Here is a 24484-nt window from a genome sequence, read left to right as displayed (position 1 = left end):
AGAAACGTAGATAGAATGCATTTGTATTATAAATATGGAGTAAAACTAGTTTTCTATTTTGAGTTATAAGGGAGTAAACAACAACTAAAATATATCCGTTTGTTAACTAGAGAAGTTCCAATAGTCTTCAAACCCTTACACATGCGTCTTGATATTTACAAATACTTTAGACTGTAAATATATATTCAACTTAAAATAGTCAAGTTCTATTGAGGAGCTTTTGTAGAATGCAGTACTATATTTTTACAAACGAAATTTTCAACATAACGTTCCATGGTCTTTATTAAATACCTTTCCTTACTTCTGGTTTATCAACAAGGATAAGTCAGGATATACTGAAAACTTCTTTCAGATCCTTTTAATAAAAAACAATTGATAATAATACTTGCCAATTTCTCGTAAACAATTCTTCTGGCATGTACTTTTATAAAAGAATAGTGACATATTACAGTAAGATTATTTAAGACAGCTGGTTCAATCATTTCATGAAACTGAGAAAAAGTTTGAGGTATTTAGAGAAAACAGTTCTATGCCTTGAAAATGCGGCTTAAGTTTTATTATAACCACACTAAACCGTACTGATAGTACCAAATTTGACTTATGCAATGAGGATGGCGACATCAAACACTGAGAATAAAAGCTTTTGACCGAACTTTCCGAATGGTTACGATTTCCTAAAACCATATTGGTTGCCATGAAAATGGAGGCGCTACTTTGCATCAAATAATTCGTCAACATGAAGAAAGGGAATATGTAAAGGCAAGGAATTAGAATGAAGTAGGGTTCCTCAACTGCCCAAATCACTTATTTTTATCCACCTGATCAACATAATATAAACTTTATTAACTTTTAATAATAATTCAGAGATGAACATGGCTCGGAGGAAATAAAAATTAACAGTAAAGAAAATAAAGAAGCAAGATTTGCAGCTCTTAAAACGCCCTTGCAGAAGATACAGAAGATAAAGTCTGCCCGTAGTTGCAGAGGTTTGCGAATAACTGAATACAAAAAAATGATACATTTAGAAGGTAGATCTTATTTTTTTATTTTACAAACACATTGACACAGAAGCAGAAGTAGACTTTTGTGACAATATGTTATTTTTCCAGCAGGATTGGTTCCCCAATAAAATTTACATCAATAATTACTTTTGGCTGAACTATAACTATTTAAAAATAGTTATCCCACTTTTTTCAAAATCGCAAACAAGTTTTGTTCCAGCAAGATAACATCGGGCTAAGCTCCAGCCCAAATAAGATTTTGCTAACATTTTCAATATTATTAAAACATTCATAAAAGGTAATAAAATCTTATTAGTAAACAAAAATTTTTTTCTTGTACACTCCAATAGAGTGCATTGAGTAAATAGATAGCAATGGTTGATTTGGTCAAGGTATTTAACTAAGTTATCGTATCTGCACATATGTGTAAATTATTGTAAATAAAATTGCCTATTTTTGGAATATTTGTTAAGATACATTTTAAAATCACCTGATATTCCTTTATTCATGACAGAGAGTCTGAAATGTTTTGTAGTTGTATTTAGCCTTGCTCCAGATATATGCTGTGGGTTAGAGGCCATTTCTAGAATCGATTGTCAAAAATCAGGGCGCAGGCACGATAAAAATATTCTAACCACACCATCAAAACAAATACACACACAAATCTATAACGAAACGTATAAGACTGTTTCAGAGTATAAATTATATATATAAACATTTTTTATATATATATATATATATACTTCGCTTTACAGCAAAACAACTGAATAGCAGTCCATACACATACACACAAAATTCCACAAAAGACAGCCTTTCATGGATTGTAGACTAGAAATAGACTACTAACTTAGTCTGCAATGGACTACAGAAATATACATAAGGATAGTGAGCCGCTATGTTGGTATGAGCAGGTAGCGTATATATGACAAAGGGCTACAGAGTATTATACGTTTTCTGTGGAAAATGGAAGTTACATTGCCCACACTATTCAACTCTTAAGAGAGTTTTTATTAAGTCAAGCTCGGTGTTCCTTAAGCTGAATAGAACATCATTGAGTTCACCCTGCTCTGACGTTCAGATACGTTCCTTGTTTTGACTGAGAGAGAACAGTCAGAAAAGCTCTTAAGAATGATTAGTCTAGCTCCAGCAATACTCTTAAATTGGTTGAGTTTATTGGTTAATAGAAAGTTAGTTAGTATGTGGTCCCAAGAGTTGTGGAGAGAACTGCGACCGCATAAACAGTATGAAGGTGTCTTTCTTAATCCAGTTCTGTGATCCTAAAAATCAGTGTAAATTTAATTAGAGAGCTAATACTGCTCTAGTCTACCGTATGTGGTCACATGTTTTGTGTAAGAGAACTGCGAGCACTTGCTAGTCGAAGAGATTCTCAAGCAAAGTTTTGGCGGCCCAGTTGGACAAAAACTGATCCATCAGGAAAATATTAGCGTGAGTTAATATATTTATTATTGAATATTATTCAGGCTAGGCTATGCGACTTAATTTTATTTGGATTGAATTCTCTCATTGTACCCACAATATGAAAGTTCCGATCCAAGTTCCACATTCCGCTACCTTTTTTCTCAAGTGACAGTGTTTGCCCAAGGAATACCAATGTAACCCAACATTTGTTGCAATTAATATAATTGGTGATGCATAGTTTTCTGATCATAGAAACCCACATTTTGCGGCTTGTCTCATCCTAAATAATATAAAGACTTTCAATTAAAATATTACAATTCAAGTTTACAATACGGTTCCGCTAGAGTTGAATCAATTCTTCTAGGTTAACTCTAGGCGAAGACATGGATTCAGGAAAGAAGAATGATAGTTGGTCAAACATTTGGTTTCGCAGTTTGTGAATCTTCGTGTGACGATCGGAAATAGGCTCGCTATTCGTATCATCTTGAAAAATCACCTCAGGTAGCTTCTGGAACTTAAAATGCAAGTCACATAAATAAGAAGATTCTGAATTGCAATGAGGATGCAAAGCCTGCCATACTGAAATGTGGTTGCTAACAGTTACTTGCAAATAGTTACGTGCTTACCTCGTTGCATTCAGTTGGGCTATCATGATCCAGTACGGCTCGCACTTCATTCTGTAAGAAATGCAATGCTTCAAGACTATTGACCAGACTAAGTTCTTTATACCTGAAACAGACAAAAGACTCTGAACTATCGCCGCACAGCTACAGATTTTGCTCATTCCAGACAATTTAAGGTAGTCAGTGGAATGGAACCTAGACCCCACCTACCTGAAAGTCCTAATCAGCAATTTACATTGCCTTTGTAACTGAGGATTTGTGCGACGGTTGAAATGCAGTTTCCAGAAATCATCCAGCCTTAGTTTGGGAATAGCAGAAACGCCTGGGTTACCTCCAAATAGAAAATGAATCTGAAAAATTCAATGTAGGAATTTACAGCAGCGGACGGTAGCATATTTGCAATTTTCGGTTTAAAAATGTTTTCTTACATTCTAATTCTACTTATTTGCAATTTCGTAATTACGTTACATATTTATAAAAGGCCTAGATCAATATTCGTATTCAGAAAGTTATTTCTTATGAATGTCAGCCTGAACACGGAGTTGAAAGCAAAACGCCCATTGCTGCTTAAGACCCGGTATGTACGTCTGGTTTATGTCGGTGCTTGCACGTAGCAGTTCAATGCATACATTTCGTTGAAATGACGAAACCGGTCTCAAAGATGGCAGTTTATTTTTAGATTAGGTAAGGTATGATTACCACTTTTAGACATAAGAAGCCTACCTTAGTGACTTGATCGTAGACTAATTGGTGGGCAAACCTCGGGCATGGTTCCATATTTTGGGCAGTACAGCAATACTGAGCAGTTCCACTTTCATTCTCATTTTTATAAACGCAAGACCTAAAACACAGGAAGATCTGTTATGTACACACAATTTCCCTAAAACACTTTGGGTTCAAGCAATGACCCATAAAACAACTCCAGTACACTTTTTAGCCAGTCATCATATAAGGCAGAGCAGCCGTGTACCCGCTTACGCTTTTTTAGCATCTGTAACTCTAATCAGAATTTTTAACTTACTGATAAAGACGCTGATGTATTAAAAGAATTCAGGCGGACACTGCACATTTCTTGTATAGCCATTATGCTAGGACTATTCTTAGCACTGAAGGTTTGGTCGCTGCAAATATTCAGTGGTTAGTGCAAGAAGTCATGAAAAGTTTTCTGAGAATTACTTAGAAAAAGAAGTAGGTCTAAAGATTTCATGGAGGCCATTGGGACATAGCGAATAGCGTGAACAGGTAGTTGAAATTGAGTTACCGGGATTGAATGTGTCCAATAAGAAATGGGAGTTCACCAACATATTTCACTCTTTTTAAGAATAAACTGGTTAAGAGGACCTTAACTTTTGGTTAATGAAGACGGGGAATGTGATCAGTTATTTCACTAACAGTACCAGGCTAGAACTCACGGGGCTATCAGAGTAAGAGGATGGATCCAAAGAGATACGAGCAGAACTATGACACTGGGGCGACATTGATACATAGTTGCTTAGACGGATTTGTGGAATAATCAAATGCTGTGAGGGAATACAGAATGATGACACAAGGAATATCGGAAGGGAGAAAACCCATCTATTCATGGTTTAAGAGACCCATGCAAGTGCGAAAAGTAAATTTCGTATATAGTTTCATTTGTATATAGTTTTCATTTATATATTTCTTTTGTATATAGTTTCATTTAATTTTAAGTTGTACTAATTATTTTTGGAGAGGGGTATAAGAGCCAGGTCGAGGCTCAGATCCCACGAATTTTGCGGCTAGAAATAATGATAAAAACTCTGCCCACAGAACGGATTAGTAAATAGTTAATACACTGAATTCCCAAGCAGAGATTGCGGGTTTGAATCACGCTGTTGGAACTTAGATTTTCTCCTCCTAGAAGCTTCTTAAGGCTCACTATCCAGTTATGAACTATGATAGCTGTAACGAAAAAACGGTTCGGAGCCCAGCTCTGAAAGATGCTTCGGCTGACAATGACTGATATTGACGTGCCTTCAGTTAACCTGAAAAATTGGAAAAAAAACTACACACGATTAAATATGACTTCGTGACACACAACAGGATCTGCTCGGAAGAAGTTGTAGTGCAACTACTTGGATTCAAACAATAGAAATCCAAAAATAAAACTAGAACTCACCATTTATTGTCTTTGATGTAGTAAACCCAAAATGAGTTCTGGATATTCTCATCTCTTTTGTCTTTATCTTTGCTTAAACCCTGTAAATTTAACAGACTTAATTAAAGCCCAAGTTTCTCAAACTAGAAGTAAACGTTCAAGAGTAAACTACGCCAGTAATGTGGCAACTTTACCGCTCATAGATGATATTCTTTAAATACAAAAGTGATAGGCCTATATGTGTGTTTTTCTTACAGAGAGAACGTAGATCTCGTCCAGCTCGGGATCGATGGTTGCTCTCTGCGTAAATCCAGCTGCTGGAAGACAGGTTCCGTCCTTAGTCAGTCCCTCTTCGCAGATGTACTCGACGCCACCGGTGTCGATGTTATAAGAGAAAAAATCGTTCAAATAGTCCTTATTCCGTTGACCAGCAAATATGTACAGATTTCGAGAAACCTGGCCATAAAATCAGGCTATAAAATATTCAACATACCCACCAACTAACCCAACCAGTTTGTGGATAATTGACTAAATAAAATACACTAATATATAGAGTTTTTTCTTATATTTAATTACATTTACTTACCGGATGAAAGAGCATAGAATGACCAACTCGAGACTTAAGCGAAGGGAGTCCATCGTTGGCCGAGATATCACTGCAGATCAGCTTCCACGTGTTTGTTGATACATGGTAGGAATAAAGACCTGAATAAAGCGGTTCTGCAACGCCAGCATTACTGCAACCGCCATTCTCTTCGTCTAGAATGCTGTAACGTAAAAAAATTGGCAACAAACAATTCGTATTTTAATTTATTCGGTAGAATAATCGTCTTGTATAGGGGGGATAAGCAGGCTATCAGCTGTTGCAGTAATAGCCTAGATCTTCTAGACCTACAGCTGATGGCAGTAAGAGCAGATGTATTCAGTCTTCTTCTTCTCCACAAGTGGCCTAGGACCCTCGCAGCTGTGTTAGATAAGCTATCAGAGACCTACTCAGTAAACAATACTTACTCATTGTGCGCAGGCAGCAGTACGCGACCTCCGAACACGTACAGCGTTCTTGTCGAGACATCCATACACATTTGATGATCGAATATAAGTCTCGGGCCACCCATTGCACTAGTATCATCCGTAATCTGAGTCCACTCGTTAGATTCTATGTTAAATACATAGAAGTCACTCTGGAATAAAAAAATAAATAAAAATAATTCAGGTGTTTGAATGTTTATTACTTTATTATTTTGGAGTAGTGGCCAGCCTTTACTAAGCTCTGACTTGAACACCCTGTAACCGAAATATCCGTTAGATGGCCTATGCTGTAATAGGTACTAGTTGGCTTTATTTTATTTCAACTTTAATTAGAGGAGTCTCTAACTGACCGTTGGACAGCAATATTCCATGAAATGAATATTGTTAACGATTGAACATGATTCGCATTCTGATTCTCTGCCTGGCCAGTGCAGTTGCATATCGTAACGTTTCTCCCGCCTACCGTTCTTGTGAATAACGAAATTTACTTTGCGCAATTGCTTAACAAATATTTCTTATTGGTTTTATATTATTTTGTATATAGTTTCATTTAATTTTAAGTTGTAACCATTATTATAAGAATTTTAGATTTTTTCTATTTCCGGTAGTTTTGATTTCATTTTTCTTTTCGTTAAATGAAAGTATTTTTTTCTGTTAATTATAATCTAAGAGAGAGTATTATTTTTGCTTCCTTTCGCTTACGTTTGTTTCTATTGCAGGACCTAACCTTCTCACTTTTAAGTTATCCCATCAATACCTTAAGGGTATATTATTAGAAGCTGGCTAGGACTACTGTTCTCGGATAGTTCGGCTATCTGGTACTCTAAGATAGGTTACCTTCCTCTAGATCGGAGCAAGGGTTTCCCTCGCCCTTAGCTGGTGGACATCCCTCAGATTAAAAATTTCGGAAAAGAAAATGTGCTTTATTCCTACAATTATTGTTTACTGTACAATAATTTAGCGTCAGTTTTCAGAAGCTAAAAAATTTAAAAAACATTACAATTTATAACTGTGAGATATGCACGGTTCATACGCTGTACAGACGATTTTCGTTCCTCGAGTGAGACTATCTTTATTATGTAGTATCATGCTTTTAAACCACTACTGCATTGACTGGTAAAGTAACCACTGTCTAAAAGGAGTTAATGTTATTTATCATCAATATTACTTTAAAATAATTAAATTCTCAAATTAGAAATCTCTCTACAGACAGGCTTATAACAGCTCAATTTCACAGGAGCCTCCAATTTTTGCGACTAAGGTTCTCCACAATTGTCCAATCGTTATTGCTTTAGCGAGGAAGTATATATACAGAAGGTCGTAATATATGTATAGAAAACAGAACAAATACCTCTTTAAACAAGTATAAGTACGTATTGTATTCGTTTATTAATAATTATTGCCTAATTTATATGCAGCTGAATGATAATTACGCAAGCCATTCCTTGTGCCGTTAAGCGGCTCTATTAAACTCTGCACGAGACAATAATGTATCCCCCCCAACCATCTAACTCTATAATGCTATAACATTGGACATAAGGCCACCTAGTACGTACCATCCACTTCTATTCGGTTACCCAGGATACACAAACGATGTTATCTATACAAGGTGTACAAGGTGGAATGTTGTGCTTTCCCTCAATTTCTGCTAGAAATTTATTATTGTGCTACGACTTATCTTGAGAAGAAATAGAAATTTGACTGAGGATAGGAATAGTTGGAAAGTTTTAGTGAAGGCACCTCGACACTGAAAGGTAAACGAGGAATGATTAAGAAGAAGAAGAAGAAGAAGACTTATCTTGATTTTGCAATCATGCACACCAAGTTGAATTGTCGTTATGTCAAAATATGTATATACTATTATTACTTTCGCTAAAACTCTAGTCAGCCTTGATTCCGAAAAGAACTGAGCTTATTCAACAGTATAAGTGCTAAGTATAAAAACATTGAGGGATCTCAAAAAACGATGCGCAAAAATCGGTAGGTTCTATCGTTACTGGAGAATTCAGAAGTACGTCTATTATCAGGTCCCCGATAAATATAAATAAAAAATAAATCTCGAGATATTTACCTTCAGTCGTGACTGTGAACGCAGCTGGACATCTAAATATCTGCCAAGAACAAATATCTGCCTTCGTTCAGGATCTAGACACATCTTATGGCAAGATCTAGCACTCGGACCGCCCTGAAACAAAGAAGCTCATTAAGTTTATTAGCTAAGTGAGCTCAGAGTGCCCTGAATTGCAGTACACTGTTTATGAAAGAAAATTGACAACATACACAAAGACCGCGGCAGCCCTAAAAAGAGAGATTATTCTAGCAAGCGCAAAGTTCCACAAACTGATTGACTTTATTAATTATGGAGAATTAGCTCTTTCTGCTCAGAACTTAAATATATTTGTTTAAATATTGGACTAAATTCATATAATACCTGCACTTTAGCATCTTCACTGATGAGTGTCCACTTATTTGTTGGGATGTGGTACGTCCAAAGGTCTGCCAGATCCTGGTATCCATCCCAACCTCCCAGTAGGTAGATAGTCTCCGAGTAACTATCCAGACACATCTGGTGACCCCCTCGCATTCCCGGTCGTGGCTTCGGCACATTGATATTCCGCCACGTTGGTTTGTAATGTTGTTTACTTACATAGCTGTTTAGCAGCCCATCTGCAAAGTTCAATAGCAGATCTACAATAGATTTTGCAGAGTCGTATAGTGTTGCTCATTGTATCCACATTTATCTATCCACACTGTGGCACCACCACAACTCACAGAAGGGCACAGAGGTAATTACAATTCTGCTACTTTAGGTTTAAGCTGAGCCCACATGCACTGTAAACGTTTCACATCACTACTACATACTTTGTGTGACACTACAAAAGTCAGAGCCACATGGATATCTTCTAATGAGATTGTTTTTAGCCAATCTATCAACTCATATCTGACATCTACAGAGTGATACCACAACAGCGCACTGTACCATTAATTACCTATCACTCCCTTCACAAATTATTTATCAATTACCTTCAATAGCTTTATCCATAAATTCTTCCACATTACTATAGGAACCTTCAATTGAATAACCATAAAGCCTAGACAACATTGGATCTTCTAGTTCTATGATAGATTCACGTTTTAGACACTCCAAGGAATCTCTGTAGTTCATTTGGCGTAAGTACTTCATACATACTCTGATAGCCTCAATCTGGCGATACTGAAACCCAATAAAAACTCTTATGAACATCCGTTTGAAGCCAGGATGTACCTACCTGGCAGGTACACGGGCCCACACATGATTGACATCCAACTTACCCTGGACATCCATTTGACGGCTGTCTCCACAGTAGCCCAATTGCTGACTCCTCCCAGATGGACATACCACACAGTGAAATTAAAACTCGAGCCCCAAGACTGTAATGGCACTATCTTGATGTAACGACAGGCGAACGGATGTGCTCCCATTTTATGGCGCAAATGTAATGTTTCCGGTTGGCTGTCATTCTTCAAACCACTGTATACAAAATATGAGATAGTAGCTACTGATTTATTGCTTATAAGGAACTGAATGGCCTTGAATGGCAATCCCAGGCACCAGGAGGTATGAACTAAAACGACAAGTTTCCTGAAAGAGATCCCAAACGTTGGCTCAGATCTCGGATAATTCACGAATCTATTGTATAAAAATGCTTGAACACTCTAGAGTCGAAATTGTAGCAAATCAAATTTACTTTAAGTTCTGTTGTAGGAGTTTTTTGCTGGGACCAAGCTTAAGTAAGGTATAGGCGTAGGTCTGATGGTTCGACCCTTTTCAAATTTTTGTATTTATCTTGGTAAATGATTCCACACTAAAACACTCAACATCATGGAGAATCAAATTTTATATAGTCTTGTAATTTTATAAAATTAGTCTAGGATAGTGAAACAGCACTAACCCATCTAGAAGCTCGAGCATGTTATCCTCAGTCAGACCACCGTATACCTTGAACTTCTTCAGGTTGCAAACATGCGTCTTCTCATATTTTCCAAAAGTGATAGTCTGCACGATGCAGAATTTTGATAGCTTTAACAGCAAGAACTGTCAAACAAATAAAATAGATAGTGTGATTATTACAGCCAGATGGGCAGTTTACAATTGGAAAATTGGAATGATGTCTGAAAATGGAATGTTCGCTCCATTTACATTGTGCAAAGCTCCTTCCTGGGCTTTTTACTGTAGCTGATTTACCTGGGGTGGACTGTTGGTTTCTGAAGACCAGCGTGAAGTCTGATCTGTAGGTTTGTTCACCTTAATGTTCCTGAAAAAACAGAAAAAAAGTTAGTAGAACCTTAAATCGACAAGCGTAACATCTACTACCACGATATTACAATAATTTTAATCGAAAGATAAAATGTTCTAGCGAAGTACCCTGCGTTATTTATGAATTTAGATCTGTAATATGGACTTATGGCAAAAAGCAGCGTTAAAACGACCATCAAGTGACAATAAGAGGTTTAAGGGTAGCTGTCGAGCGAAATCGTGCTTTAGATCTGGCAGTGTCGTGTTTAAAGAAATGATGAATTGGCTATCTCCACAATATGGAAAGATTAAAGGAAGATGCAGCTATAAATTACATTGTAGGTAAGTAAATGTCTACTTACACTACCACCACTTTAGTACGCCTCCTTTGTTAAATTCGAAAGTATGTTTGCGTTGTTACATCTAAAAGCACTCAAAACTGCCTAAAAATGTTTTAAATTGAAATATTAATCATGTGTTTAAGTAGTAGCATGTCAAGTTCAACGAAAACAGTTGGAACCGTTTTCGAGATAAAATTACAAACCTAGCCGGTAAAGATTCATTTCCGGTTATATGGATTTATTAACATTTGAAACGCCTTTGTATCTTAATATCGTATTGGTAGTAAAGCAGTACATTAAACTAAGAGACACTTATAGAAGGTTACTTAAAACTGCCGTTTTCTTAGAATCACTAAAAAATATTTTTGAGTAACTGTGACAGGCATTTAGATAATTAAATATTTCACGATAGATAAAAATGTACTGAAAATGGTTGGAGTCATTTTCAAGAAAAATTCTCGATAGTCAAAAGGTACTCCCGTTTGTCCAATTTGAGACAAGAACTCAGGATCGAAAGTGGCAACAAGTACGAGAACGGAATACCTAGTAAGTTTTTTTGAGAGACATTCGTTTCAGACGAATACATTATTTTGTATCCAGTGGGCCTTAAAACGTCAATTTCCTGTATAATTTAAATTTCGGAAATACTTATTCTTGCTACGAGAAACAGCCTAAAAAGTAAGCATGAGCGATAGAACTACAAGAACGTCATTCGTGCTGAGTTGGTTTCGTGTCGATTACATGAGTTACTATAGTTAGCGAAAAACAAAAATCACAGGTTTGGCTTAACCGAAAAACGGTACTCTTTAAGAAGTCAAGGCGGAATAGCTACCGGTTCATTAATGGAATATTTGAATTCTGGGCATTCCCTGACCAAGATAAGACAGTCGACTTGTCACAGTCTGATAATCACCTTTTCTGCTTCATGAACCACTTTGTACCAGGCAGATAATTCAACCGGATACAAGGCAGGTGAATAATAAATTGAAGTTTTACTTTGGACGAGAACTGTAGAAACAAATAGCTAACAAACAATAGAAACAACTTTTTTAACTTAAACTAGAAAAAGCTCAATTCTTACTTACGATGGCAAATAGTTTGGTGAATAACTAGAATATTTATAGACAAAATAATCTAGTTTTTCTAAATTTTCATCAGAAGCCATTACAGATTTATTGTTCAATTTTCAACAATTTCTAGACAACCTTCCATAGAACAATCCAGATAACCTTCCATTAATAAAAACATAACAGTATACATAACCTACTCTTGTCTAATACACGGCCATTTGCATTACATTAAATTAGACATTACATATACCAACTAAAAAAAAACATTCTGGGTGGACCACTAATCACTAAATATTAGAAAAGAACAACAAAATTTTAATTAAAAAATCAATTTTTACTCACTCAATGTTTTAACATATAATATATTTACATACAATATATATTGGACAATTTGCTTGAATTTATTACCAGGGTGATTAGAGTCAGCTGATCTGCTAGCTGTCAGCTTCAGCCCAATCGAGTTAATTATGTTCAATCATGTAGTTAGTAAAGAAATCCAAATTCCATGTCGCGAATAGATTTTGCTCCTGTATATCTATGAATTTGAATAGTATTTCGAGTGGCTGTAATTAGATTTTAATTTTTAGAATAATTATTATAAATAAAAAAACTATTAGTGGTGCCTTAAATGTTTTATTGCAATTAAATGTATAGCTAGTTCTCTCTAAGTAATGGTTGTGTCCATGACAGACTGTTAATTACGTCAAGATTTTTTTTATGATCTGGGATTAGTTGATCTTATTTTAAGTTTTTAAATAACAACCGGTATTTCAGTGTAAATTAACTTATAATTATAATTTTTTGTGAAAGAATTCCACTTTTGTAAACTATGATTCTACGTTCAGTTATCTTTTGGCCAAACTTCAGAGCTAGTTTATTAAAAGTAAGTTATTTTAAATTAAATAATTAATTTTTTTTTTTGCTTTAAAACTCTGCAAATCTTTTAAATTTCTAATTAATTTTGGGATTATAGACTATTGAGCTATTAAGCTACATTTGAGCCGTATCCCTGCCAAATGTTGGACCGTTTCTCATTCCATTCCTTGGTCATCCAATCAGAGAACTCCAGTTTTAGAAATCAATGTAGTAAATTTCTTTAAAAGTGTGCCTTCGACGGTTATAGCTAAGTTTGGTCTGTAGAGAGAGGGTAGAAGTAATACCATCAAGTTCTTTTTTTTATATATATTTTAATCTCTATAAAGGTATGTTTTCTAAAAAGGCTTTTAGTTTGCTGGGAAACAACTTCAGTTGGCGGAAATTCTAACTTTTGAGTAGAAGTTAAAACAACTGGACGAATTCCTTATTGAATTACCCCACAGTTCTATCCATTGATATCTATGTGTCGTACTTTTGGTCAGTAAATCCACTTCTCATGAATTTTTTTTTGTTAAAACACATCATATATGTTTTATCTTAAGAGAAATTGCAAATTTCATTGTGGTGGCGGAATTTAAAGTGTTTTGCGCCACTACCCTACGTCTGATTTTAACTTTCCTGAAGTGTGGAGTTGTTAAGTTCATTATTCATCCATCTACTGCAGTTTTATCTTTCCCAGAAAATGGAATTGGTTAAATGAGTACATTGGTAACTCTCCTATAGCTATTTATTGCCTGTCCCATGTATGGAAATAGCCAGCAAACCCTGACTTAAGTAAAGTAAGATCTGTACCATTAGCAACCAGTACTTACGCTTTAGAATTTTTGACAATGCTAGCTTTCTGTAGTCTCATCAATGACACAATCAGGCGCCTTGATGTCGTTCTCTTTAAGGTTGTAAGTAAAGCAAGCACAATAAGCCGAACAAGGTCATCTAGTCTTAATTTCTCATTCAGTAACTGCAGCTTCGCTAGCTGAACATTGTTCCGTATTCAAATTCATGCTTATTACTTATCTTATTAACGTTTTATTCAGAATGATATATTTTTCTTGTTATTGCAGAAATCTTTTGACTGTACGATAAATGGAATACGGCTGAAGCATGATATGGTTTACAGTATGATTAACAAGAATATGCAAATAGTAAGCAGAAAGTTAGCTGCAGAGAAGCAGAGCGAAGTCAAGCCTCTAGTAGTAATGTTTCCATGGCTATTAGCCCGCAAAAATCATATCTCCAAGTACTACGATATCTACCTGTCCCGTGGCTATGATGTGCTTAGCGTATCCATCACGCCTTGGCAATTCTTCTGGCCTTTGACTGGAACCCAGGTTTTTCTAGTTACATTAAAAATAAAAAAATCCTTAGGTATAAATGTTTAGACTGTATAGAGTGATTTTGTGAATTTTCTTTCGAGGTGACTTTAATGCAAGCTACTTAATGCTCATCAGAAAATTGATTTTTGTGATTTTTAATTTTTTCAGGTGGTTGCTAGCGATCTTATTGACTACTTATACAATTGTTCCCGACAGACATTGTTCGTGCATGGATTCTCGGTCGGTGCGTATCTCTGGGGTGAATGTCTGGTGAAGTTAAATTCTGATCTTGCTAAATACACTTTGTTGATGTCCAAGATAAAAGGTCAGATCTGGGATTCTGCGGCTGATATTACTGAAACCTCAAAAGGACTGCCGCAGGCAATGTTCCCGAGGAACGCATTTTTGAAGTCAACCATGGAGAAATATGTAGAGTAAGTTTGAAACCATTGAATTTAGGAATAGTGCTCAACACTTAGGTGCAAGAAGCTGAAGAAATGAGAGATTAGATTTTTGTTTTCCCAACGTGTATAGATAAGTTAAACTGCTTCTAACGTTTGGCCACAGTGGTGGGGTGTAAGCTCTTGCGCCACTATCCTACATCTATTTCTATCTTTCTCTTAGTATGGAGTTAGCTCCGCCACCATCAGATTTCCAATATCTAATCAAGTCTAACAATATGCTGTACTGGGGCATTGAAATCTCAGGTACGAAACTGCGGAAGAGGGATCAGACTGCCGTCAATAAAGAAAAGGTGTATAAGCTTTGGGTGACTTGTAGCTGACAGAACATCCAAAGATACTCCACTCATCTTGTGTGTCCACACCTCTAATTGATTTTCTTCATTCTTTCGTTCTTTTTTGCAGTTATCATTTGAGAACATTCTATGATACTGCGACACAACACTATCTGCGAGCCAGCCAACTCTTCCACACAACACCCGTTCGAGCTCCATGTTTGGTCTTCGTTTCTAAGAACGACCCTATTGGCTCTGTGATCGCAAATATCAAGGCTAAGGAATCATGGGACTCTATGGGCATGAAGGTTTGTATTTAAGACATTTTTTTTTTATGGCTCATAGTGATTTGAAACTTCTAGGACACTCTTCAACTGAGGGTAGGTTACTGGCACACCCGCACACTTGCAATACCTTAAAGCTGAGAGTTTTAAAGGTGGGTAACAAGTTTTACTGTTAATTTATAAGTTTTAAAGCCGTTTGAACCTTTTGACTGACAAGCTTTCTATGTAAAACTTTAATATAATCTTTACAGCTAAATTTATTAACACCTAGAAATCCGGCCAAATAAACGAACTCCGATAAAATTAGGTGTTTCGCTGAGAAGGACGTCTTGCAGCAAGGAAAAGCTGAAGTTACGGATCAATATACGTATGTGTGGCAAGCATTTTATTGAACGTTTCATCTACAAAGTATGGAATTACCAGAGTTAGAACCGATTTTTTCTGAGTGTAATTCCAATGTGAGTTTGCAACTTAAGTTGTGGTTATCAGTGTTAGTTGCGTGTGAATTAACGTCAGAAGTTATTTGAAGCTCAACAGATGAAAATATTTTTTCGCTTCCCTCCGCCATACCGAATTATATGTTTTACATCGAATCAGGCATTGATCAATTTGCAACGTTTCTTCTTAATCTACATTTCTAGAACTGTTTATGAATTTTGCTCTGGTTTACCAAAAATAGTACCGCCAGAAAAATTCGTTTTTATATTACTACCGATACCTCATTGAAAAAAGATCAACTATTCCCGTTATTAAATAAAATGGAACAGTATCGTACGAGTTTGGAACTAGGAATCTCACTCCTACGCTATTTGTCTTTATAATCTGTTTGAATCACAATTTTAATTCCGGTTGCCATCTAATAAACTGAAAAATCTTAGATTTGACCTTAACGCAACTTTTTTAACTGAGGTATTTGTTGACTGAATTACAAACATTGAAAAATTTAGCGCTGTTATATCAATAAGTGCCTTGAATATTGCACACCCACAGTAGTCACTCACATTGCACGCCTACTTAATTTATTTTAATCCCTTCTTGATCTATTTTGTAGGTATACTGGAAGTGTTGGGAAAAGTCGCGTCATGTGTCACATCTGATGCTACATCGTGACGAATACTTGGCCGCTCTTCATGCCTTTCTCGACAGCGTCGAGACTGAACTGCAACAGAGTATGATCAAACAAGTCTCTTCTTTGGGGGTCTAAATGATTATCTGTTATTCTAATTTTTGTTTTTAGCATAGTTGTGGTGCGAAAAACTATTCTCATGTAACCACAGCCTTTGGGCAAAATTCCACATTAAAGCATTGCCTCCTTCCATCATTATTTTCGTTACAATGGTTATTCCAACAATTGTTTGTGCGTAGCTACTCTTGCTAATTTAAAGGTGGAAAAATCGTTGCTCAAGGAGAAATGGTTTCTGCTAACCACTTAATTTTGAACATAATTACTCAATGGAACTCTTTTTTTTTTATTAAATTAATTTTATCAACTCCTTCTTTGTGCATTTAGTATTTAGAACTGCGTGTTCTATTAATACAATTGTTTAGAGTTGTCCACTACCTTTGAATAAAATTCTTTTGTTGTGCATTTATTATTAAAAGGTTGATAATTGTTCACCAAAAGGATCATAATTTATAATCATGTTTAAAATTAATTCCTATATAATATTTAACTATGTAATATTTGTCCTAAATCTTCTACTTCCGGATCTTATTATCTTTTAATCAGCAGCATGGTAATAGTCGTTTGTATAAATTGTAAATAAGTATATCTTAAAGTATCTCAAAGGTCAGTTCATTGTAAAATAAGACCTTTTAATTTTATATATATATATATATAAAGTAATGCCTATTTTTTCAGGCGGGCTTTAAGCCTAACTACCAAATTAGGTAAAATATATATATATAAATATATATATATATCAAACCACTTTATTAAGGTTTATCTAGAACCATCAATTATGACATGCATAATTTGGCATAAAAAGAAAAAAAAAAAAAAGGCGAGAAGCGTAAAAAATAAAAAAATCTAGAATGTGTACAGTTTCAAAATGGATCGATCCATGTTTTTGGCGAGATATGTCTAGCATCTATTTTTGTTTTGTACATATTTATTCCTGTTTTTATTATACTGAGATGTAAGAAAACTCTATGCGTTCTTCACTTTACGGTTCAAAAAGGTTTGTTGAATTGTAATTTTCTCAACTTAAACTATATGGAGTGTACGCGTTCAACTTAAACTATATGGAGTGTACGCGTTCATAGCTGAGCAGTAAAATGTTTGAGTGTAATGCTATTTTAGCATCATTTTCCCTCGCAGTTCTTTCTGTTCAAACCACGGATTCAGCTGGTTGTGCTAATCCATTATTTCTACTTGTATTGTCAGGAGTAAACTCCACTTTCAAAAATTATAAATAATTCTTTCGATGAAAAACGGAAATTACTCAGACTTTTTACAGACTTAAAGTGCAGTAAATACGTTGATTGTGCACTTCAAGAAGCACTTCCAGATGGAAGCATGTCGATGGAAGTGCTGAATCTGAGGAATAGAGGAGGAACAAAGCTTACTTTCCATTCTCATGTCACCCTCTCTAAATGTTAAGAATCAAATCGCTGTTGTAAAAACAGTCTTCTTTCTTTTTCTGCTTCGATGACTTCAGAATAAACATGATTGGTAAACATTACTAAGTACGCCTGGCGTTAGAGAAAATAAGCAAACATACAGACGTTTCTTACACCGTAGTAATTATGTGTATCTATATGGATTTAAAGATAACTAGTTTTATAGCAAAATTTTGTAGCTGATTTTTTAAATATAGCCGAATAAAATGGTTTTTAAGTATTTTAGAAAATAATTGTTTTACTAAAGAAATTCCATGAAATACAAAGATCCGGATGAGGGCGACTTTTTTCATGACGTTGATTTAGTTATTATAAAAAATATTCTGACAATATTTTAATGCATTTACTAAAGAGCTGGAAGAGCCCAAAAGTTTAATGGGCCATTACCAGGTAAATAGAAATGTAAGGTAGTGAGGGACCATGGACTTCCATCTTGACAGGTCGCCACCAGAATGCATAATTGCAAACTTGTATAAAACAATCCATTTCACAGGTACTTCTGCAAATGTTTTGCACATCTCTTGAGAAATGGACATACTAGCCATTTCAAAATCACTATCAAGGTAATCTAAGATGATCACTACCAATACCTCTGTTAGGCAAGATAATGAGGATAAGCCCACGCGGAGGGCCCGCGTTCGAATCCGGCTGCTGATCCTTAGATATTCTCTTTCTAGGAGCTTCTTACAGCTCACTGTCCGGTGATACGACAGTGTTGTCTGTAACGAGAGGCCGGCACTGCACTGAAAAAAGCTCCAGGCGCCAACAACCTCAGATGCTGACGCACCTTAAGTCATAATAATAATTAGGATAAGGCAATGTAAACTGGTAAATAAGACGTACTATATTTGGTCCATTAACACAGTATAAATTCTTAACATTAAATAAAAAATATATAAAAATTCCAAACAAAATAAGTTGCTCTGCTTAAGTTTACTGGAAGTTATTGTCTTGAGATAATGTTCTTCCGAATCTTGTACAAATTACTCCTTGTAAACGGAGGCCCTTTCGTCTATCAGTTTTGCCAGTTTGACGTCACGCTTGCTGAGCCCGTTGACGTCGTGCGAGGACAGTGTCACATCCACTTTGTTATAGACGTTGAACCATTCCGGATGATGGTTCATCTTTTCCGCTTCATCGGCCACCGCCTTCATGAAATCAAATGCCTGTAGAAAAGAGCATAAAGCTGTATAATTAAAAAAAAATGCCAATTGTTTTGCCAAGTTTGTCAAATTTAAAGAAAACGAAGGTTTTGAGGTTTATTGAAAGCAAAAAAGTGTCTAATGGAGAGAGTGCGAGGAAAAAGAAGCCACAGAGATGGGAACAATGAAAATGATGGGGAACTCACACAATCAGGAAGAATGAAATCCACAAGGGGTAAAACCATTGGGTAAAAATTGAGTTTATCAGCTCGAGAAAAGCTTCATGAATTTAAAGAATAAATTGTTAAGTTTTTATACTATTATATAAATAGACTGGAAACGAAGAATTGGTACGAAGGAAGAAAAAGTGACAAGAACCCAATCTTAATTAAATTAAACTCATACAGAACTTCTTAAATTAGAAATTTTATGCAAATGTCATAAATTGAGCGACTTGACTAATTTTATATCAGAAAATGACATTAGAAAAAAATAAGAAAAAATCACATTATCAAAAGGAAAATTGGTAAATAACTACAAAAAAGCTTTCCTCAAGTAGTTAATTTGATCGGCACTTCGTTACATCAAGTGATTAAAATTAAGTAGCACCTGGCTAAGAAAGTGTATCTGACAAGTCGGAGTTGGATGCTGAGAAAAGTACGCAGCCTACACTGTGTTTTTACACGTGACCGAAGCATTAACATAAAAAAGACAAATCAATTGACTGGCAAAATTTGCACTCCTGTATTCAATGATGGCTTTTATGATAATCAATATGCTAAGAGAAAAAAGACCCATTCAACCCTGGAATAGCAATCGGTAAAACAGAATTTTACAACGGCCGCTGAAAGAATAATAATTAACAGATACAGTAAATTCTGGTTCGATTCAAAAATTTAAGATCCAAAAAAACGACAAGAGTACTACAGAAAATTAAAAACTAAAATATTGACTCTCATCTGTTATAACTTCATTCAACTGGAAAATATACTACGTAAGAGGAAGTTATTAGATTATAAATTTAGAATATAATCAATGATAATCCAAAATTCAGAAACCCGACACTATTCCAAAGCAATAATAATTACGATTATACTTTTTAAAAAAGGCAGTAAATTGGAGGCATAAGGCTGGTGAACTGTATTGCTAAGTTGTTTATGCTGATATTTTTATGCCGTCTTGGTGTGATGACCTGGATTATATGTTTAAAATTTACAAATATATGAATTTTTTTAAAATTGAGATATCTGTATGATATAAACTTAAAATGTAACACTTTTAATTTGATGTACGATCTACCTGTTTCAAATAACGAATTGTAGGAAGAGAAACTCGTGTGATCTATGAACAGTCAAATATAATACTCGTATAACGTCTAAAAGAGTTGAAAGACTAATTTCAAAAATCTGTAAAAGTAATTTCTCTTAAATTGCGGAAGAAATTTAAGTCCAATACAGAAAGGTATTTCTTTGTCTGGCAAGCTTTACAGCATTTTAGAGTATGATCTATGTAAAAAATGACTTTTTTCTTTGTAACATAATTAAGACGAGTGGGGAGTTAATGTATCTCAAGTCATAAGTTATACAGACCATCAACAAGTAAGTTGTTCCTTAATGTAATATGCAGGTCTCCTATTTTGAGGTTTTATTTTTTTTTTTTTTGCAATACTCAACTTCAACCCTACTTTTGGATTTAATGGCCCAGCGTACGTTGGGTCATTTGTTTAGGATTAGTATAAATTTGTTTTTCTTTCTTCTAGTTTGAAAGATTTTTCTGAGCAGAATTATGTTTGCTATATTGTACACGTTTACGATTAATTTACTAAAATTAGTTAATATCAATTAGAACATTTTAATGAAAATAAGGCAAGGTCTGCAGTGCTGGATAGTATCGTTGATTTTAGCCTTGGATGACTCGTCAGCAAGTTAAGGCCGAGATGAAAACCAATGAAGTTGAGATCTCTATATCAAACTGATAATCTACGTACTTTCCATGATGGATGTGTAAGCCTGAAACCGGTCAGGGATTCAGTAACATACGTACTTCGATAGATAAAACCAACGATAAAACATTTGATGTTCTACTTTTTGTAGAGAGAGAGCTGTATGAAATGTTATAGTTTTAATTTATTGAAATGACTTTTTAACAAGAGTGTATATAAATATTTTTAAAAGAATATTAATGTATGTATGAATAAAAAGATATTATCTATCCATATATGTTCCAATAATAGACCCAAACAGGATCATTTACATAATTATGAAGAATCATATCATCTAAACTAAACCCTTATACAACTGTCCTACCGGACAGTTTTAATCTTAGTCATTTATTATATTTCTTATATCTACATGATTTAATTTAACTAATTCACAATTGAATGTTAAAGTTTGAGATAAATTACAAATTATCTATATTATTTACTAGTAATTTCAGTTCATTCCATTTTTATATTAACATTTTTTTCTAATTGACAATCATTATCAATTTTAAATCCTTTTATTTATTTATTAGATATCTTATCAGTACATTTGATTACATTTTTATTTGACAGGACAAATAAATAGCCAAATTCCTAGTCTTAATTCCTGTTTTTAATCTTTTATCAAAAACCCATTGAACTACTAAGGACTTGTCCTCATTTTAAACACAATTTATTAGTCACAAAGGTGTCTAGCTCCTCATCGAACGATGTTGCCTTTACTTTCAGATTAAAATATTAATAATTAATATATAATTACTAATCGAATAAACATAAAAATATTACATTTATTATGGACAAGATTCATGATTTTTAAAACTAAAACTCCAACTGCTTAATCTACTTTGATTCTTATCCATATTTATTCTTGTTCCGATGAGCAGCTCGAAGTCAACTACGCCTAAAGATACAGTCGAACATTTCCAATCAAAGGCACTCGAAAGGGTGATAAGAGGGATCAAGAATCCAAACCCTAGAAACCACTTTCAATAAAAGCATGAAGCTTCTTGTGTTCGCAGAAGTCTAGGAAAAACTGATGCTGCAAAGAGAGATTTCCCAAGTACAGAAGTACCGGCAAATGAATTGGATTTGTAGCTAACTAAAAAAAAATTCTTTCCCATCGACCCAAAATCAACCCGCTCAACATAGATAAATAATAAAATTGAAAGTGTCGCTAACTAGTATCTATGGAGATGGCAGACAACGTTCCTCACGAAAAAATTATCGGTGAATATACTCGAAATTTGTAACTGAATGGCGGCCGCAGGAGACTAGAACAACTGGCAGGCAGACCAAACCCATACCACTGAGTTAAACACTTAAGTCAAAATAAATATTTCATTTTTACTAGGTTTATTCAGATTTTAAACTGCACATACACCAAAATGACAATTTAAGAGAACCTAATATGTCGTACTTAGGAATGATTAAAAAAATAAAACTATTCTGAAAAAACTTTAAAAACGGGTATTTAGCCAAATGCAGCTAGGTGTTCACCAGCCAGGTAAAACATGGTTTTTACCTGGTGCCAGGTGTTTAACTCACTGTGATTTTTGCATCTTTAATTGGTAAACAACTACACTATTTCTCCATCAAAAATCTATTTATACTTGATAAAAAAGACCAGTGCAAGTCACTGTACCTTGACGAAGTTCTTGAAGACGAATTCCTTGCGGATAGCGTCCCTGTTGTCCAGCACGACCCAGCCCACTTCTTGCAGCGGCTTTATCAAACTGATTCTTTCCTCGTCCGAAAGTTTGCTTGGCTGTAACATTAACGTCCCTCAGGTACAGGTTTGCTTCAGGAAGAAAATTTTGTCAAGACAAAAGGACAACATGAACTATTTCTAATTACTCAGAACACTGACAATGAACTGCTATCTGGAGTCAACTTAACAGACCACGTGAAGAATTCTACAGAGCCCATATGTTAGGCCCTTTAGAGTATTACGAGCTGTATCAAACTTCAAGTATTGAAGGGCGCACAGAAAGCTGCACTCTACTCTATGGGAAACCCGAGGGTCAGCGCTTGATTAGCGTACGGCTCGCAACCAATTTAATAAATGTTTCTCCCATTATTTCTGCCTCTTTGTTGGTGCCATGAAGACGATGCAGGAAAAATTGTTAGATTCCTAGACTAAGACGCCTACTACCTAAATCTGAACCGATGTGGGGCTGTTCAGGCGGTCGCCTTCTAGCGGTAAGCGATAACATGCACTTGGACTCAGTAGCTGTTCTGAAGAACATCCCTTCCTTACAACACTAAGAGCTTTTGGGCTGGATATGTAGTAACTTAGGGTCAGCTTGCGACATACAATTTCATTCCACTAGTCTTTTCTCTGATCATGTCTAAAGTCACACCGCCTAACAATACCGCCGTAACTTGCCGCAGGCCTTGACCAGCCTATGCCGCCCCTCTGGCTTTACGCGTTTCAAGGAGCGAATATTATGATCTTCACACCGATCATAAAATTAGATAGCTCGAAATTCCATATCACTTGGATAAATCATAACAGATTGACCAGATGGTCAGGTGGGGGTGATATAATCCTTATTTATGGTTATGCATTCGGTACAGCAGTATATGCATTAATGGATGGGGTGGAATAACTTCAAACTTTCGCAGGCAGGATTAGCAGTTTTGCAAAGACAATTACTGCACAGTCTTATTTTGTCAGGATAGTGCACCAATTGGCCGATTTTTTTTTTTTTTTTTTCTTGCAAATGACACAAAAATCGAGACTTTTTAATGACTCTTAGCAAGATAAAGAATTCCAGCATCTAGATTTGCCCACCAGCTTATAATCCAATTGAGCACTTATGGGACAACTTCAAAAGATTTTAGGACCGTATACACTTCTGCGACAGAAGAAAATGTTTTCAAAGGTCACCCAAAAATTTTTAGTATCCATTTGGGAGGCATTTCAAATGATCAACTACATTTACAAATGAGAACATATATCTTATACCATCTACTAAAATACCCACTTCTATAAAGGGTTTTTTAATGAAACACGTGAATAAATAACAATAATAATTATTATTATAATTAGATAAAATACATACTTCTTTTTGGGACCTGTAGGTGAGAGCAAATAATAAATACTATTACAAATAAATAATAAACAGGCCTTGGAAAGATGAATTAATTATTTAAATTCGTCAATTTAATTTTACTTTGGATTTATATATGATAAATGTAGTAAAGTATAAATTCGTATCTTAACAGTATTATTAACGCTGTTAATACATATTTTAGAATGAATTGCTTGAAATAAAGTAAATCAACAAATCGCTCGCTGAAATGAGGGTCTTTCTGTAGAAGGGTTAATTTTGGATATTTGAACTAATGCGTATTTTTTTTACTACATATATTATAAACTTCCTTACTTTAACTTACCACATTAGAAAAGTAAACTGTTTTTTATAAAATAAAAATACCATTATATAAATATACTCACCATTTTCCTTTTTTTAACAGAACTTGCAAATCTATATGAACAGTACTCTCCAACCACGCCAACACCTCGAAGATTGACTAGACTGGTCAAACGACCCAACATCTTTCCAGATTATTAGAAGTGGGGTCAACTGGAAACTGGAGTAGAGAAACGGGTTGTACAACCTTCAGTTACACCACACACAAATAATTT

At 35.0% G+C, this 24484-nt stretch overlaps 3 protein-coding genes across 6 annotated transcripts; 1 reads left to right on the top strand and 2 right to left on the bottom strand.

Moving 5' to 3' along the window:
* Positions 1 to 822: 822 nt before the first annotated feature.
* Positions 823 to 12069, bottom strand: muskelin (muskelin 1). Of its 3 annotated transcripts, XM_074142888.1 has the most exons (16): positions 11894 to 12031; positions 10830 to 10910; positions 10417 to 10486; positions 10124 to 10266; positions 9504 to 9702; positions 9216 to 9405; positions 8623 to 8858; positions 8263 to 8376; positions 6174 to 6343; positions 5749 to 5929; positions 5418 to 5618; positions 5184 to 5263; positions 3767 to 3884; positions 3254 to 3393; positions 3047 to 3149; positions 823 to 2934 (listed from the first exon to the last, which is right to left on the bottom strand). In XM_074142888.1, exons 4-16 carry the CDS (start codon positions 10141 to 10143, stop codon positions 2761 to 2763), a joined length of 1926 nt encoding a protein of 641 aa, XP_073998989.1. In that variant the 5' UTR covers positions 10144 to 10266; positions 10417 to 10486; positions 10830 to 10910; positions 11894 to 12031; the 3' UTR covers positions 823 to 2760. The 3 variants fall into 3 exon arrangements, with proteins under 3 accessions (XP_073998989.1, XP_073998988.1, XP_073998987.1); XM_074142887.1 differs by lacking the exon at positions 10830 to 10910 and having other exon boundaries at positions 823 to 2928; positions 11894 to 12069; XM_074142886.1 differs by lacking the exon at positions 10830 to 10910 and having other exon boundaries at positions 11894 to 12068.
* Positions 12070 to 12304: 235 nt separating this feature from the next.
* On the top strand, positions 12305 to 17942 carry LOC141461677 (uncharacterized). Of its 2 annotated transcripts, none has more exons than XR_012462989.1 (5): positions 12305 to 12761; positions 13816 to 14082; positions 14236 to 14501; positions 14934 to 15239; positions 15339 to 15802. XR_012462989.1 is itself a non-coding variant. In XM_074142902.1 (5 exons), exons 1-5 carry the CDS (start codon positions 12708 to 12710, stop codon positions 16289 to 16291), a joined length of 918 nt encoding a protein of 305 aa, XP_073999003.1. In that variant the 5' UTR covers positions 12307 to 12707; the 3' UTR covers positions 16292 to 17942. The 2 variants fall into 2 exon arrangements, 1 of the variants encoding a protein (XP_073999003.1); XM_074142902.1 differs by lacking the exon at positions 15339 to 15802 and adding an exon at positions 16139 to 17942 and having other exon boundaries at positions 12307 to 12761; positions 14934 to 15111.
* A 588-nt stretch (positions 17943 to 18530) lies between these two features.
* On the bottom strand, positions 18531 to 24452 carry Pcd (pterin-4a-carbinolamine dehydratase). Its single transcript, XM_074142907.1, has 3 exons — positions 24293 to 24452; positions 22475 to 22597; positions 18531 to 18875 (listed from the first exon to the last, which is right to left on the bottom strand). The coding sequence occupies exons 1-3, from the start codon at positions 24392 to 24394 to the stop codon at positions 18693 to 18695; spliced, it is 408 nt and encodes a 135-aa protein (XP_073999008.1). The 5' UTR covers positions 24395 to 24452; the 3' UTR covers positions 18531 to 18692.
* Between the last annotated feature and the right edge of the window lie 32 nt (positions 24453 to 24484).

This window comes from Rhodnius prolixus, unplaced genomic scaffold (genome assembly GCF_049639745.1).
Source record: "Rhodnius prolixus isolate KJV_2025 unplaced genomic scaffold, Rpr scaffold_12, whole genome shotgun sequence".
NCBI classification, from domain to species: Eukaryota; Metazoa; Arthropoda; class Insecta; order Hemiptera; family Reduviidae; genus Rhodnius; species Rhodnius prolixus.
Note: the sequence above shows the minus strand (reverse complement) of the source record. Positions and strands in the feature narration are given on the sequence as shown.